The sequence below is a fragment of the Capricornis sumatraensis genome, chromosome X (genome assembly GCF_032405125.1).
Source record: "Capricornis sumatraensis isolate serow.1 chromosome X, serow.2, whole genome shotgun sequence".
Classification (NCBI taxonomy): Eukaryota; Metazoa; Chordata; class Mammalia; order Artiodactyla; family Bovidae; genus Capricornis; species Capricornis sumatraensis.
Genome location: NC_091092.1, coordinates 63,000,379 through 63,018,414, shown reverse-complemented (window position 1 = coordinate 63,018,414; position 18,036 = coordinate 63,000,379). Strand labels below are relative to the sequence as shown.

General features: G+C 49.7%; 1 protein-coding gene across 1 annotated transcript; it reads right to left on the bottom strand.

The window, feature by feature from the left end:
- Nucleotides 1-14,880: 14,880 nt before the first annotated feature.
- TMEM187 (transmembrane protein 187) lies at nt 14,881-17,645 on the bottom strand. Its single transcript, XM_068963166.1, has 2 exons — nt 16,873-17,645; nt 14,881-15,004 (listed from the first exon to the last, which is right to left on the bottom strand). Exons 1-2 carry the CDS (start codon nt 17,643-17,645, stop codon nt 14,881-14,883), a joined length of 897 nt encoding a protein of 298 aa, XP_068819267.1.
- Nucleotides 17,646-18,036: the final 391 nt, after the last annotated feature.

The following is an 18,036-nucleotide window of genomic DNA, read 5'->3' as shown; positions in this document are numbered from 1 at the left end:
TCTGTGACAGTCTTTCTTGGCTATAACTCACATACCATAGCGTTCACTTGTTCCAAGCTGCAAAAGGAAATGGCATGCCCATCAGCAGTCACTGCCTGTGTTTCCCTGTCCCCCTTCCAGCCCAAGGCTACGCTTAGTCACTCAGTAATGTCCGATTGCGGTCCCATGGACTGTAGCCCGCCAGGTTCCTATGTCCATGGGATTTTCCCAGCAAGAATACTGGAGTGGGTTGCCATGTCCTCCTCCAGGGGATCTTCCCAACCCAGGGATCAAACCAGAGTCTCCTGCATTGCCATGCAGATTCTTTACCACTAGCTCCACCTGGGAAGCCCCAACCCAAGGCAATTATTAACTTATTTGCTCTCTCTATGGTTTTAGCTATTCTGGACATTTCACATAAATGTGATCTGTTGTGTCTGACTTCTTTCCCTGAGTAGCATGACTTTCAGGTTCAGCCACATTGCAGCCTGTGTCAGACCTCCATTCCTGTTGATGGCTGGATAATATGCCATCGTACAGAGAGAAAACACTTTGTTAATCCATTCTTCCATAGATGGAAATGTGGGTTGTTTCCACTTTGGGGTGCCTGTGAATAGTGCCACTATGAACATTTGTGTATGTTTTCCTGTGGTTGTGTTTCATTTCTCTGGGAGTGGAATTGCTAGGTGGTATGGTAACTTACATAGAACATTTTGAGGTTCTATTTCCACAAGGGCTGCACCATTTTACAGCCCTGCCAGCAATGTGTGAGGGCCCCAAGTTACTGTCTGTCCTTTTGACGAGCACCATTCTAGTAGGTGTGAAGGGCCAGCTTATTGTAGTTTGCAGGTTTCTACTTCCTTAATGGCTAATGGTGTCAAACACCTTTTCATGTCAGGGGCATTTCCCTTCAGCCTGAAGAAGTACCTGCAATATTTCTTACAGGATAGGTAGGCTGGCATTGAGTTTCCCCAAACTTTGCCTGAAATGTATTTATTTCACTTTCATCTTTAAAGGTTATTTTTCTGGGTATAGAACTCCAGGTTGGCAACTTTTCCCTTTTGGCACTGTTTCAGGTATCATCCTATCACCTTTCATTATTTCTGTTGAAAAGCCCACTGCTGCTGCTGCTGCTGCTGCTGCTGCTAAGTCGCTTCAGTCGTGTCTGACTCTGTGCGACCCCATAGACGGCAGCCCACCAGGCTCCCCTGTCCCTGGGATTCTCCAGGCAAGAATACTAGAGTGGGTTGCCATTTCCTTCTCCACAAAAGCCCACTACCAGTCTTATTATAATGCTTCTGCAGGGAATGTTTCATTTCATTCTAGCTGCTTCTGATAGTTCTTCTCTGTCTTGGGTTTTCAACAGTTTGACTGTATGAGGCACCTGGTGCCTAGCTGTGATTTTCTTTGTATCTATGTTGGTCAATGTTTGTAACATCCTTGAACCTAGGATCTGATGTCTTTTTGTCACTTCTGGAAAGTTCCTGGCCACTATCTCTTCAAATATTGCTTCTGTCCTCTCCTCTGTAGCCGCTCGAGTAGGCCTTGTTCTCTGGTGACTACAAATTGTTCTTGAAAAATATACATTTTTACCAACTTCCCAAGGTGTTTCCAGGGAGAGTTAGTTCTGATATACTCTTATCAATTGTGATCAGAATGAAAAGTCACCACAAGTTAATCTTGACATCTCTCATTCCCTCACTCATACTCCCAACACAGCTAGCCAACACATCTTATCTTCTTCCACACTGTATATCTCTCCCCTCTGCCTCCTTTCCTGCCACTTGGGTCTCTTCATAAAACTCAGACATTATAAGGTTGGTCAAGACAGATCTGTGCCCCAGCAAGCCAGAACCAAATCCAAGCAAAGTTATGTCCCTTTGCTTTTCTCTCTGTTGAAGGGATGAACCACACTAAGCTCTCCAGCTAATGCTGGGTGGTGTTTTCGGCTTGCTTGTGCTCTAGGAGCCACCAGTTGCAAAAGGAAGCTTGCTTTACACCATCAGTAGGAGGCTCTGGGATGCCGGGCCACAAGTAGAAGCTGCAGATTCAGTAGTGCTGAAGGAACGGCTGGCAGAGGGCAGGGGACCTGTGGTCTCCTAGGGACAGAAGAGACATCACTCTGCTAGTGACAATTTAGAAGAGAGGGTCAACGCATCCTAAAACCTTCATTTTTTTTATCCTCTCGCCAGATTGCAGATGTGACATCAGAAATCCTCCCTCACTGTTGTTTTTCTAGAAGAGAATGAAAGTCAGCAGGCACAAACAGTGAATGGAGACCTCCCTCCTGGGCTAGGTTTTCTGCTGAGTCATTGCCTTAATGGCTCCCCGAGATAACTGGCTCCCCGTCTCTTAGCCTGTTTCTAAGGCAACCAGTGAGCAGGCTGGGAGCAAAGCCAACTTGGGATCAGTAGTCCCATTCCTGGCCACCATGTGGTCAGTTTTTTTCCTAGCCAGAACATTTTTAGAGTCCTTTTTTTTTTTTTTTTCAAAAGAACAAACCTTGCCTTTTAAAAATATCTGCTTCTCATGGAGAATCCCAAACAGCCTAGGAGTATAGTTTATGAAGACAAAGCCCTTCTGAATTTCCCTTCCTGCATCATCTCCTCCCCAAGGGCAGAGAGCAACCACGCCAGCCGCCATGGTCTACCAGCCGCTGCTCAAAATGGTGCTCCCCCAGCCCACCCCGCGTCCAGCTGGGTGCCCAAAGGCTACTCACAGGTGGACCCCCACTTTTGCTCCTTTACGGAACTGCGGAGCAGACACTGTCTGGATACGCTGTCGAGTGATGTACGTGGTCCTCTGTTGGGGAGTCACTTAGGTTGTTTCCAGTTCTTCTCTTTGTGCTTTTGCCACTACAAACAATCCTGCTTCCTTGCACGTGTATTTTTACACACTGAGGCAATGGTATTTTTTAGGTGAGACCCTCAGGAGCTGGATCACTAGCTCATTTTCGTAGACATAGCCTACGTGGCCTCCAAGACACCAGGTATTGGCCAAAGTTTCACCTTTGCCAATTCACTGGCGAAAAAGCATAGCTTGCTTTTTATGTGCATTTCTTTCAGTTTGAGTGGTGTTGGATGTTCTTCATGGGCCCTTTTGAGTTTCTTTCCATGTGAGCGACCTAGTTACAGCTTTTTCTTATTGGGAACAGAGAGTTCTTTCCATATCTAGGATGATCTGTGTTCCAAGTAGTCTATCCTCATTTGGGACACGTTTTTAACTTTGTTCCTGGTACTTGCCATGCGAAACTGTACAAATCTTCACCTGTCAGAACGGCTAGCATCAAAAAGACTACAAATAAATAACAAATGTTGGCAAAGACATGGAGAAAATGGAACCCTCATACGCCATTGGTGAAATGGATAAGTTAACAGTATGGAGGTTCCTTTAAAAAGTAAAAATAGAACTACCACAGGACCCAGCAATTCCGTTCCTGGGTATATGTCAAAATAGTCTCAAAAAGTAGAAAAACCGAATCCAACAAGAACCACACATGATATGAAATGATATGCAAAGTTTGTATTCAGCAAACTGTTCTTACCTTTCACAGAGGCATTCTCACAGTGGGGTGAGCCCAGGGGGTGTAAGAAGGAATGAGACTTGGGGGACCCTGCCTGGCTGAGGCCTGCTGGGGGCTGGGGCCACATTTCCCCCAACCTGGTGCCACCATCTGTCTTTGAACACAATTCTGCCTCTTTGCCTAATTAACTTGGGAACCTAACACAGCCTAAGTTGGGGATACATGTGTGTGTGTGTGGTCCCTTGCTACCTGTGTGCAGCCACTCGGGGTGACCATGGGAGCCCCTTCCCACCTTTTCCCAATTGCAGCTGTTGGCAGCAGACTCCTCAAAGACCACAGGCAAAACCTTTTGACCTGGCAAAGCTGAGCTTACTGGACTCAGTGCAAAGGCGATGAGGAAGGATACCACCTCAACCGAGGAACCTAGAAAAAAGACTCGGAGCCAGGAAAGTGCACAGTGATATCCAGGTGGGAATCTGGGGGCAAGCCAAGGGTATGACATGGTCACTGTGGATTGATTGGTGGACACAGCCTAGGGTTGGGTCTTCACCTAGGGTTGGGTTACAGTCTTACCTTCCTGGACTAAGTTTGTCCTGGAGCCAGAAGCTCATGTACTCTGCTCTGTTCCCAGTTTGACAATGCAGTGGGAAAGGATGCCCAGTCCCAGAATTGTTTGTCTTGGGGACAGGATGGTCTGTTTGTTCCCAGTCTGATGTAACACAGGACTAGGAAAGGATGCTGGTGTCAGATTTCACAAGAGCCTTAGGCCCCTGTTGGTGCCCACTCACTCCCCTGTGAGGTCACCAAGATGATTCTTGGTCAAGCCAGGCCAAAATTACTTCGGCCTGCACTAAGAGAGACCACGACCTTGTCAGAGCCTTAGAGACTTCTTAGAAGGGCCAGGTCAGGGGTGAGATGTTTTTAATTAGATTTTTTGAGTCTGCTGTAAGGCTGGACTTTTAATGATGGGATCTGATGGGGATGGAGCCAACCTGACTCAGGATTGGTGGACTCTGCTGAGCCAGGGCTTTGAAGGTAACTGCAAGAACAAAGGGCCCTCTGCAAAGCCGGGGCTGTTATGCTCAGTTGGAGGCCGTCACCCTGATGAGGGCTGGTTAAAGAAGGTCATGTTTGGATAAATGGATTTTGAGGAAGCTCCTGAAATCAGCAATAAAGTTATTTACAACTTCTACATCCTAGACAAGAATTTCCTGGCATAGCAGAGGCACCGGGAGCTAAGAGGCTGGGTGACTGTAGTTGTGGTTCTTGCCTGAGCAGGTCAAAAGCTGCTGCAGTGTGGGGGAAGCCGCCTCCCCCGGGACTGAAAGTTACGAGATGGTGGGTGTCAGGTGGGCTTTCTTGCTAACTTCTACCCAAAAGTATGTCCTACTGAGGGACCTCCAGCAGCAAGGGCTGTGGGGTCAGCAGGGCTGAGAGGTGAGAAAGGAGGCAAATGCAAGGTGAATGGATTCCTGGATGGATGTGGAGGACAGAGGAGCCTGGCATGCTGCAGTCCATGGGGTCACAAAGAGCCAGACACAACTTGAACAACAAAACAACCCAGATTAATCCTCAAAATTATTCCCCAGAGTGAAGGATCCAGACAGTAACTCATCTAGCCTTTTGGCTTGAGATATATATATCATGAGGAGGGCATGGCAACCCACTCCAGTGTTCTTGCCTGGAGAATCCCATGGACTGAGGAGCCTGGCTGGCTATACAGTCCATAGAGTCGCACGGAGTCAGACACGATGGAAGTGACTTGGCACGCACACATGTATATCATATATCAGGTTTTGAAGCTAGCGTCTATCACAAATTTCACTTTCCAACAATGGCTGGAGTGATATCCCCCACACCATTTGCTTTTCCAGAACATTTCCACTCCCTCATCAGAAGGTAGAGTCCCCTTGGCCCTGGGCAGGCCTTTATGACTGCCTTGACTAGATGGAGTCTGGCAGAAGAAATTAGTAACATCCAAGGCGAAGTCCATCTCTTGAGAGGCTCACCCTCACAGGCCCCACACTGTTAGGGAGGTGACCCAGAGGGGCACGTGTGCAGAGGGACCATCCAGCACCCACTTGCCCATGTGGCATCTTGGCAAAGATGCCCAGCCCTCAGTGGGCTAGCCCCAGCTGACACCACGTAGAACAGAGATGAGCCCTGACCATGATTTGGACCCACCAGCCAAATGGACCTTTGGTGTTGATTTAAGCCACTGTTCTGGGGTGGATAGTGAACTGGAACGGCATCTATTCCAATTCCTGTGTTATTAAGCGAACTGATTTTTTTTTAACAATTACCATTTTGACCACTTTGAACTCTCCAGGTCAGTGGTATTTTAAGTTCAGATCATTCACACTCATGTGCAGCCATCAACCACCATCCATCCCCAGAGCTCTTTCCATCTCTGTGCCCAGGCCCTGGCACCCAGTCTCCTACCTTCTGTGTCTGTGTGCTGGGCTGCTCTGGGGACCCCATACCATAGATAATACACTCTTTGTCCAGTTGTGTCTTGGGTTATTTCACTCAGCATAATGTTTTCAAGGTTTGTCCATGTTGAAATATGTATCAGAATTTCTTTCTTTTTTAAGACTGAAGGACACTCCACTGTGTGTCTCTACCACACTTTGTCCACTCATCTGTGAACACTGATGTATAAGTACCTGTCCCAATCCCCACTTTCAATTCTTTTGGGTAGAATTGTTTCAAATACCCTTCTGAGATCTTCTGATGTCATGTTTTCCTCCTTGGATGTACTAATATTGCTAATTATAGTAACATCATTTGTAGTTGAATCACCTCTGCACTCTTGGAATGAACTCCACTTGGTTATGGCATTGTGTAGTCAGGTAGTCACTGAGTCGTGTCCAGCTCTTTGCGACCCCATGGGCCGTATCCTGCCAGGCTCCTCTGTCTATGGGATTCTCCAGGCAAGAATACTGGCGTGGGTTGCCATTTCCTTCTCCAGGGGATCTTCCCGACCTAGGGAACGAACCCATGTGTTCTGCATTGGCAGGCAGATTCCTTACTGCTGAACCACCAGGGAAGCCCTGGGTTATGGTATATTAATTTCTTAATCTGCTTTTGGCTTGTCTTAGCTAATTTTTAATTTTTGAACTGTGCACCAATATTTCAGTGCAAAGAATCTGCAGTTTTCTTTGTGGTGTGTTTGTTTTTTTGGGGGGTGGGTAGGGATTCTTTGTCAAGTCTGGAAACCAGGTCAGACTGTCAGTCAGGCCAGAAGTGTCCACGGAGCACCCCGCCCCACTTGGACTCTTGGAACTGAACCCGGGAGGGAGAACCACGGGGAGTCACCCTGTGTGCCACTCTCAAGAAGGTTCTTTCGGTTTCATTAGACGCACTTGGAAGCTTGTCTTTACTTTCTGGAATACAGTGGCACGACCCGTTTCTGAAAAGCCAGAAAGGATGCATTTGACAACTCTCCCCTTTTGCTGTCTTTCTTCTGGGGACAGTGTCGGAGGTGTCCGCAGCCAAGTTGGCAGAGAGGATGGGCGAGGCCACCGCTCAGAAGCGGAAGACACCCCGCGCCGCCTGGCGGGGTCCGGCGGTTGGGGCCAGCGGGCCGGCGCTCCCCACTGCGGGCCCCTCCCTGCCTCCGCCCTCCCCCTCCCCCTTCCTTGCACAGCCCCGCCCTCGCCTCCTGCTGAGCCTCGTCGGTCACTGGGAAATGCCTGAGAAGACTTTAAGGACATGGCTGTGCACACACACACCAAGATGACTAACACTAAAAAGACTGGTCATAGCAAGTGTCGGCAAGGGTGTGGAGCCAACAGCGGTGCAAACTTGGCCAGCCACTTTTCTTACGAACTTGAACTTCACCTACCCAGCCCCTCTCAGCCAGCCATTCCCCTTCTAAGTGCAGTGCAAGTCGCTCAGTTGTCTTTGAGACCCCATGGACTGTATAGTCCATGGAATTCTTCAGGCCAGAATACTGGAGTGGGTAGCGGTTCCCTTCTCCAAGGAGTCTTCCCAGTCCAGGGATCAAACCCACGTCTCCCACATTGCAGGTGGATTCTTTACCAGCTGAGCCACAGGGGAAGCCCAAGAATACTGGAGTGGGTAGCCTATCCCCTCTCCAGTTGATCTTCCTGACCCAGGAATCAAACTGGAGTGTCCTTCATTGCAGGATGATTCTTTACAAACTGAGCTACCAGGGAAGCCCATTCTCCTTCTAGGTGTGTAGCAAAAAGCAAGGAATGCACAAGTCCATACAAAGACTTGTACCTGCATGTCCACTGCAGCTATTCTATGATCCCCCAGCTGGAAACAAATTGAATAAATGGCCATTGACAGAGCTGCAGGACCTCCATATCACAGACTGCTGCTCAGTGATAAAAAGGAATGGACATGTTGATACGAGTATGGATGTCACTGCGAGCTTCCTTTCATACCAACATCTAGAACTGCAAAAGGAATCTGGAGAGTTTTGCTTTGGGGCTGAGTTTGATGGTGCCTCCGCTGTGTGTATGGAAAGTTCCAGTGGTTACACTTAGTATGTTTTGGCTCAATAAAAATAATGTAGATACGTAAGCTCATAAAGTTGTAAATTTTACTTTAAATACCACTTTCACTGTTAGCCACCAGTTTTATTATTTCCTTCTTTCTATTACTGTAGTTCTAAGTCTTTTTCTTTTTGGCTGCACCAGGCATCTTGGGAGATCTTAGTTCCTGGACCAGGCAGCCTCCAGACAGAGTCCTGGTTCCTACTCAAAGAAATATGCATAACAATATCTTTGAGCCCCCACCCAGGTGGAGGATGGTAACTTCAGACTGAAAAGATTCCGGGGGATGGGGGGGGGGGCACAGCTCTATTGCCTCACCACCAACCAATCAAAAAGGGTCACAAACCCTGCAATCCTCACCCCAAATGTTGCCTTCTGTTTCCGGGGACCAGAGATGACCATCCTGTTAGGTCTCCTGTTTGGCCCCTGTCTATTTCATCTCTGAGAGGGGCCAACAGTTTCAAACTAAATTGCTGTTATTACAAGGGTGAATGCTGGTTTCAGGCCAAAAATACCTTGACTTAAATCTGGTAGAGAGAGACTTCTGCTCTGCTAGGCAGGCCTATAGCCATGCACAGCAGGAAGAAGTTACAGAAGAAAGAGACCTCTGCCCCAATTCCCAAGAAGTATCTTGAGTATGGAGTCTCTCAGGGGGGAATTGTTAGGGGAAGCACACTGATTGAAACCGCCCACCCTGGCCAGGCACCATAGTAAACATTTGCAGGAGCTGTTTTATGACAGGAGATTCTGATAAGGAATAGGGAACTAATAAGCCACCACCAACCGGAAGAGTTTGGGAAAGGTCGAAAGGAGACACCACGTGTCCATCCACTTCCCAGAATCCCTCTCGCTAGCATCCATCTTGGCTGAGCGGTGCATGCACCACCAGGAAAGACTCTGAATTAGAATGATTGGCCAAAGACCACCCGGAAACTAATCCCATCACCATAAAACCCGAGACTGCGAGCCGTGTGGCAGAGCACTTCTCCTGGGTTCCCGTACTCTACTGCTCTCCACCCGGGTGCCCTTTCCCAATAAAATCTCTTGCTTTGTCAGCACATGTGTCTCCTCGGACAATTCATTTCTGAGTGTTAGACAAGAGCCCGGTTTTGGGCCCTGGAAGGGGTCTGCCTTCCTGCAACACCTTCAAGGAAAGCCCATGGAAACCTCCCTGTAAGGTGCTAGATGTGTCTATTTCTCCATGGAGTTCTGTCCATTTGTGCTTTATATATTTTGAAACTATTTTAACATCTTCATAAAATGTTGTAGGTTTGTCTGATATTAATATAACTACACCAGCTCCCTCTTGGTTCTTAGGTGCCAAGTAGATCTTGTTTTTCTCCTTCCCTCACATGTGATCTTTCCACAGACATATGTTTTAGGTGAGTGTCTATTAAACAGCATATGCCTGGAAGTTGTGGTTTGGATGCAGTGTGACAATGTCTGTAATCTCTGACAGTCCCACTATCTGAAGTCCTCTCAGAGTTGACATCTGTTGTTTGTTGTGTCGGCCACCACAGAAGCAACCCCCCCTCCCCAGCCCTGTGGGGCTGGCTCAGCTCATTGTGGATGTCACACTCTCAGCTCTCCCACCTGTTTGGGTTGTACACTATGAAGAACAATCTGGAAAGAAAGCCCATCTGAATGGCAAGGACAAAGAGTTGCAAATGATAAACATTTCAGATGGCTGCCTGGCAAGGTCAGAGTGCTCTCCAGAAAAGCTGAGGTGCCCCATGACACAGTAGAGCGCTGATTAGAGGGCTTTGAAATTAAGCATGTATGTTCAAACCACAATAGACCCTGTATCACGCCCACTAGGAGGCTTACAGTCAAAAATCATTAAAAAAAAAAATCAGTAACAAGTGGTGGTGAGGATGTTAAGAAATCGAAAACCTTGTGCACTGTGGTAGGAATGGTGTGTCCAGTCCTCCAACAATTCAACAGAAAATCAGCCCCTGTCCCAGCACAGCCCTGTGAATGTACTAAAAACACTGAAACATACACATTAACAGCGTGAATTGGGACATTCTCTGGTGGTCCAGGGGTTAAGACTCCACACTTCCAATGCAGCAGGGGGGGTCTCAGGTTCGATCCCTGGTCACAGAACTAGGATCCCACAAGCCACATGGCCCAAAAAAAGTTATCAAAAGTAACACGAAAGAACATGAATTATATGGTATGTCATTCAGATCTGAATTTTTCATTGTATTTTCCAAACGAAATTTGGCTCCCAAGCCATGGTAGCAAGGGCTCCAGTTACAAAGACCAACGTAGCAGCCAAGAGCAGGGCAAGCCTCACCTTCGCCACTTCCTACCCCCTCGGACCTGAAGGTCGTTCACCTCCTCTAAACTTACCGTTCTTGACAGTAAGGCCTCCATCCTCCCTGGAATGATATGTGTTTCCTCATCTACAATGCCGCCGAGAGATGCAGCCCTGGTCGGGAAGGGTGGCCAGGACACCACCCGGTTCTGTGCATACACTTTCCTGATCTGCTGGGTTTGTTGGTTTTCTTAAGATTTATTTATTATTTTTGGCTGCACTGGGTCTTTGTTGCTGCATAGGCTTTCTCTGATTGCAGTGCGGTGGCTTCTCTTGTTGTGGGTCATAAGCTCTAGAGTCTGTGGGCTCCAGAAGTTTCGGCTCACAGGCTTAGTTGCTCCGTGGCACGTGGGATCTTCCCTGACCAGGGATGAAACCCATGTTCCCTGCATTGCTAGGCAGATTCTGAACAACTGGATTTGCTGGGAAGCCTGTGACCTGCTTTTATGTGACCTTGTCCAGTGCTCATATGAGAGGTGAAACTGAGGCACAGAAGGCTGACAAAATGTATGCAAGGTGTCCCAGCTCCTGAACTGCAGACGTCAATGTGGATTTTGAAACTGTAATTAAGTACTGATAACATCAAATTTGGGCTTCTCTGGTGGCTTCCCTGGTACCTTCCCTGGTAAGGAATCCATCTGCCAATACAGGAGACCCAGGTTTGATCCCTGAGTTTGGAAGATCCCCTGGAGAAAGGCAATGGCAACCCACTCTGGTATTCTGGCCTGGGAAATCCTATGGACAGAGGAGTCTGATGAGCTACAGTCCATGGGGTCGCAAAGACTCCGACACGACTTAGCAACTAAACAACAACAAACATCAAATGTAGCATCTTGACCATTTTTAAGTGTCCAGGTTGGCGGCACTAAGTATGTTCATGTGGGTGTGTGTCCATTCCCAGAACTGCCCATCTTCCCCAATGGAAACTCTGTCCTTATTAGACTCTAACTCCCCCTCCCGAGCCTCTGCCCCCTCCCCTTCCTCCTCTCTCTGTCTAGGGTCTGATGACTCTAGGCGCCTCATACAAGTGGAGTCATACTGTGTCTGTCCTTGTGTCTGGCTTATCTCACTGACCATCACACCTTGTTGGTCCAGTGGTGTTGTAGCGGCTGTCTTTTGAAGGCTGAATCACACTCCTTTATGGGGCTGGACCATATTCTGTTCATCCAGGCATGCATCGGTGGACACTTGGGTTGTTTTAAATGTTTCAGTTATTGCGAATAAGGCTGCTGTGAACACAGGGGGACAAGTATTGCTTCAAGGCCCTGCTTTCCCTTATGGTGGGGAGATCCCCTTCAAGTAGGATTCCGGGATCCTATGGTAGTTGTATGTTTGATTTTTCCGGGCAACTTCAATTTTAAGCCAGGAAAGGCAAGCAAGAAAGCAGTGCAGTTCTAGTTGGCTGCCATCCGCGTAGCAGACAGCAACCCTTCTCCCAGCACCATGTGCTGGTGATGCTTGGCGCACAGAGACTCTGGCAGGCAGTCATTTCAGCAACCACTGTGGCTGGAGCACAGGCATGCTGCATGCAGGCAGATCCTCTAGCGATGTGCTCACACGTAGGCAGGGAGTCCCAGAGAGCAGCACCAAAGGAGGAACTCCCCGGCTGGGTACCCAGGAGCCCCGGGGGCAAATGTCCACAGATTGGGTCCTGCAGCTGGTGGGAGATGGCTCTGGACCACGTGGTGCATCTAGAGAAGTTTAGAGCATGTGACAGTGGACAGTGGGCATGGCTGCTCGTCTCCCTCCACCCCCAGGAAAGGTCTCAGAATGTGCCAGGGAGTGGGTTACACCGAACTCCTGAGGGCGGCTGCCTCTGGGGTGAGAGGGTAGGGTAGGGTCAGGACCCCGATGTGATCTGTGAGGCTGCACGGGATGGCCGAGATAGTGGCAGTGCAAACCCCATGGAAGATGCCCCAAGTGGAAGGTGGGCAGGGCCAAGAAAGATGAGGCAGAAGGAAAACCAGAAGTCAGCGGTTCTGAAGTACAATGGAGGGCAAGGATCCAAGTGAAAAGCAGGAAATGGAAGAAAATACTAGAAATGCATGAAAATGGTTAGAAGGACCCTGGGCCCCATCATTCAGCCCAGGTGGCGGTGGGCAGCCTCCAGGTCACTTAGAAGAAAGGCATCCACGGCTCGAGGGGCACGTGGATCTGCAAACACCAGGAACCTAAGCACCGCTGATAAGGGGCTAGTTACGTGGCTGTCTGGGGGCTCGCTTGGGAACTGGAATTGCCTCATTTCCATTTACCCAAAGATTTCCCCTCATGGAGGCCTTCATAGGAGAGAGGGAAATGCTTACCTGTGGGATGGGGCCAATTTTAAGTGCCGAGAGACAAAACCTCCTTTGTCCTCCAACCTTTGATGAAATGCATTTCTCGAGGTTTGGGCATTTCCTCTCGGCCATGTATTGTGACTGTGAATGGCTTTGGTCAAGTTCAGTTCGGTGAACTTCCTGTGAACAGTGATGATAGCTGCACTGTTTGGTTTCTGAATGTACATTTCAACTATTTTAATTTTTATTCTGAATACTTTTAGAATACATGTTTATAAGGCAAAATATCTGAAGTAGCTATTGGAGATGTTAAGATTTGACAAAGGTATCTGATATGTGCACAAGAACCCCAAAAGCTACAAGGAAAAAGACAGACATATAGAAATCCATGATTAGGGAAAAGCTGCAACCACCTTCCTTTAAGAGGCCCACAAAAGCAAAAGACAAATGAGAGTAAGAAAACATGTATCATCCACATGACAGGTGAATGACTAATATAAAACAAGCTTCTGCAAACTTTTGGAAGAAAAAGTCCAAACTGAGGAAAGGATATAAACAATTTATGGAAGAACAAATCCTAATTTTCTATAGAAAGCATAAGCACGAGTTGTGCACAAGTGTGCATGTGTGTGCGTGCATGTGTGTGCGTGTGTGTGTGTAGAGGGGCATGAGTTAAAGTCACAGCAAGATCTTGCCTCGCCCCCATCAGATTGGCACAAAATGAAAAAGCCTGCGACACCTTGCCTGTGGCTGGGGACCCTGGGAGGCCTCTCTGACCACCGTCAAAGACATAGTATTTTTGTGGGAAATACTAGTGTCAGTGGGAAAGGCAACGCGAGTGTCCTCTGAGTTGCCCCCTGAGGCTGACTCAGAGGAAGGCAAGCTCTAGGGCACAAATGCAGGAGGTCAGGTGAGGGCAGCACGCATAGATGTGGCTGCAGCCATGCCCAGCACTGACTGGGAAAGACAGGTGCGGGGGCGGGGGGTGGTGAGTCCGATGTAGGGGCCACTACAACCCTCGTCTTCCCTGCTGTGAGCCTGGATACCTGCGTGATCAGAGCGAAACTGTTACCACTACTTTTGGCAGGGGCAGGAAGGGGCCAGGTGGCCATGCCACGGTCACTGCCTCCTCGGAGAGGTGAGGCCGCACCGTGGAAGAGGCTTTGGGCCTGGAGGCTGGCCACCTGCCTTTCTGATGCTCAGTGATGAAATCTGCAGCCCAGTCGAACATCTAAGAGTTTCCGTTTCTGCGGAACGAGGGGGTTGGCATAGATGCTTTCTGAGATCCCACCCAGCTAGGGAACCTCTAAATCAGGCCAAATGTGGGGAATGGGCCCATCTGCCAACCACTGGCCTCTCTGTTGTCCTCTGGCATCTCACACAGGGCTGGGGCTGGGCTGGGACCACCCCCAAAAGGCAGGACTCACCAGGGCTGGAGGGGATACAGGAAGCTGTGTGGCTGACGCTGGCCACCCTTTGAGAAACGCTGATCAAATACACAGGCCAGAGAAGGAAGGTTCCAGGCCTCTGGCTTTGGTTGGATTGGCTCAATGTGGGGTCATCTGATTTGGCAAATGAAGTCAGAACACCCTATTAAACCTGAATCTGAGATAAGCAGTGAACATTTTCTTAGTATAAGCACGTGTTGTGCGACACTGGAGACACAGTGGTCCTGAAATACCATTTGTCATCCTGTATTTCATTGGACCATGTTAGGTGGGAGGCCTGCCAGGAGGCAGTGGCTTTGGGCTTCTGAGGGTTTCGGCCCCCCTGAAGTGTCCCTTCCACACGAGTCTCTGCTTTGGGCGGAGTGCACCCTGCCCAGGGTCTCCCCACTCACTCTCCCCACCTGCACACATTGGCGTGTGTAGTTCTCCTGGTCTCAGTGTGCCACTTGTTTCCTATGGGGACCCAGCTTGACACAGGAGTGGAACGACACCCAGAAGGTTCTCAGGTTATTTATTAAATGGGAATTGGTTAAAAAAAAAAAGAATAAGAATGAAAAACAACTAAATACGTTATGGGTACTTGCAGCTCAAAGGTATGGAATCAATGAGGCTATGCAAAGCCCCATTCTCAGGGGACCCACACTGTCAAGGAAGGAAACGGCAACTCTGAGAGAGATAGCAGAGCAGAGGGGAGTCAGAGCGCCCTCCCCCACCCCAATCAGACCCTGGTCCTCCCCCGGCCCTCCACCCTCCCACCTCCATCTCTAACCAAGCCATCTGAGAAATCACATGTTCCCCTCTGGCCTCTTCAAGGAGATGTCCTGGACACTGTGCTCTTGTAGGACATACAGAGCCTTCGAGATAATCGCTGCAGAACAAAGTTGCTTCCTGAGGCAAATGCTGCCCGGTAGGCCCCACCTCGGGCCCCATTCCTGGGGAGAGGGGCAGAGGTGACGGTTCTCGGCTGGATCCTTCAGGTAATGACTTGGTTGAGACCCACCACCCACTGGGGATGTGTCAGCTGGGACAGAACATCCAGCACCAGGTATCTGGTTTCAAAAGGACCTCGGTAGTTATGGCAACGGTCCACCGGCCAACCCTTGAGGCTCTAGGGACACTCAGGGGACACTGAACAGATGCATGTGGGCTGGCCATCACAAGAAGCCATTTGGCAGGGACAGGGTGTCCTCTCCTCTCCACCTTCACCAGTGTCTTTAAAGACCAGATGCCTTTCAGGTGACAGGGGAATGAAACCAGTGTCTAAGGAACATGTTAACAAGCAGGAGAGAGTGCAGAGAGAGTTGGTCTCCACAGGGCAAGCCCAAAGCAGAGTCCTCAGCATCTGTCAGGGTCGCCCACCCCTGGGTGGGCCCGCTGGTTCAGACATCCTCATCTGCACAAAAAGCGTGTTTCAGGGTTTAGTTCAGTTCAGTTCAGTCGCTCAGTTGTGTCCGACTCTTTGCGACCCCATGAACTGCAGTACGCCAGGCGTCCCTGTCCATCACCAACTCCCTGAGTTCAGTCAAACTCACGTCCATCAAGTCGGTGATGCCATCCAGCCATCTCATCCTCTGTCATCCCCCTTTTCCTCCTGCCACCAATCCCTCCCAGCATCAGAGTCTTTTCCAATGAGTCAACTCTTCGCATGAGGTGGCCAAAGTACTGGAGTTTCAGCTTTAGCATCATTCCTTCCAAAGAAATCCCAAGGCTGATCTCCTTCAGAATGGACTGGCTGGATCTCCTTGCAGTCCAAGGGACTCTCAAGAGTCTTCTCCAACACCACAGTTCAAAAGCATCAATTCTTTGGTGCTCAGCCTTCTTCACAGTCCAACTCTCACATCCATACATGACCACAGGAAAAACCATAGCCTTGACTAGATGAACCTTAGTTGGCAAAGTAATAAAAGAGGCAAACTCCAGGGCCCGTGAACCTGAGATCCCATCAAGGGAATCATGGTTCCTAAAGGCCCCGGGTTTATCCATGGGTGACAGACACTTGACACTTCAGTAACCCTAGCTGCTAAGGACATCTGAGCCATCCCCTGGCTCTCAGGGAAGAGCCACCAAACAACATTCTGTTGAGAACTCAACTTTTGTATTTCTTGTGGGTGTTTCTTCATCTAGACGCACCCTGCCTTGTTCCACAGAGGATCTGAAGGGGTGTGGCTTCCATGTGACCTGCTGTCAGCCTGGCAGTCACAGATGTCATGGTGAATTAGTGCTCTGGCCTTTGGATTTCCCCATCAGTCTGCTAGGTGTGTGTTTAATATGACTTTGTCTCCTTGAAGCCAGCTACCTCTGGGGACACTCACTGGTAACCCCAGTGCCTTGCCCGGCACACTGGGCAGAAGCTTGCCCTTCCCCCAAGTCGCCCGCCCATGCTTGGAGCCAACATCCCAAAGCAGACAACCATTCTCTGGCCAACTGTGAGTGTGATGGATTTCTTGGGGGTCACTTCCCCCCAACACTTTGAGTAGTTTCAAACCACAGAAAAATTACAAGACTAGTACAATGACCCCCACATCCCCAGCCCCTAGATCTTTGCTCTAAGCCTTTGAAAGTAAGTTGCAGAAAGCATAACATTTCACAAAATTGAATACTCATGTTCATAATACTGAAGCCTGTAACTTCGAAGGCAGGGACAGTCTTCCGTGTCATCACCCTATGTCATCAGGACATAGGACACTGAGGACTGATGACAGAAGGCCATCAGTCAGTGCATGTAGACGCTGGGGAGAGGGTTAGCGGTCATAAGCCCCTTCTTCCCACACTTGAACGCATCTTCTCTGCAGGTGGGCACCTTCGGCAGGTATGTAAGCTGGTCAGGAACAGGAAGGCAAAGTGGAACTGAAGCACGTCACAGACTTTGGACCAGAAGTGCCCCGTGAGCTGCTGGAAGAGATGCCACTGTGCGAGCTCATGGTCACATAGCTTGAGGACCACAAAGCCCAGGCAGGAGAGCACGCCCAGAGCCAAGTACATTCCCGAGGAAGAGTTGCCGTGGTGCATCTGGGTGCGCAGGGCCTGGCCCACGGCAGCTGCAATGTGCAGGCCCAGCGTCAGCTCAAACCCACGGGGGTGCAGCAGGGCCAGGCTGTAACTGCACAGGGAGAGGCCCTCGACAGCCAGGAGGAGCCAGGGCTTCCAGCCCCCGTCCAGGCAGAGGCACCAGGCCACCGGCCACGCGAAGATGGGTAAGGTGAGCCACTGGTCCAGCACGGCGGTGGGCCGTGTCTGCATCCCAATGCGCAGCCACTGGACCGGGCCATAGACCAGGGCCATGCCTGCGAAGACGTCCTTCAGGTAGCGAGCCCTCCACTTCTCTGCAGGGCCTCCTGGGGCACGGGCCTGGCTCCGCAGCCAGTACACCCCCAGGAACACATAGGCCATGTTAACAAGGGAGTTGAAGGGCATGGCCAGAAAGGCAGGGAGGCTGGTGACCGGGGCTTCCGCATAGTGCTCATAGCCCACTTGGACAGAGACACATTCGAAAATACCAGTGTGGACAGTGGCCACGCAGAAGCAGCTGGCCAGGGCCACATGGAAGAGGGCCTGCCCCGACTCAGGCTTCATCTGGAACTTTAGGTGTGGCCCCAGGATGGGAAGCTCCACAGAGCAGCCGCCTCGGCTATTATTGCAGAATTCGGATAAACGGTTTCTTTTTTTCTTTTTTGCAAAACACTCCTCAGCCTCCCAGCTGAGCCAGCAGGAAGAAGTCCCCGTGATTTCCGACGCAGATGCTGCGACCTTGCCCCAGTGGAGGTAGCGGCTCCGAGGAAGGCAGCGGTTCTGCTGATTGGTTGGCACCAGTGGAGGCCCGTTCTGCCTTCTTCCTTTGTGGTTACAAAAAGAGTGCGGGTAGAAAGAAAACCATCCAAAAAAGCGCCTCCATCTTCCCAATTCTCAGCCTCAGGCTCTGCCAAAGTTTTTATCATGACCCTCTCTCCTGACACCTATGCTGTTC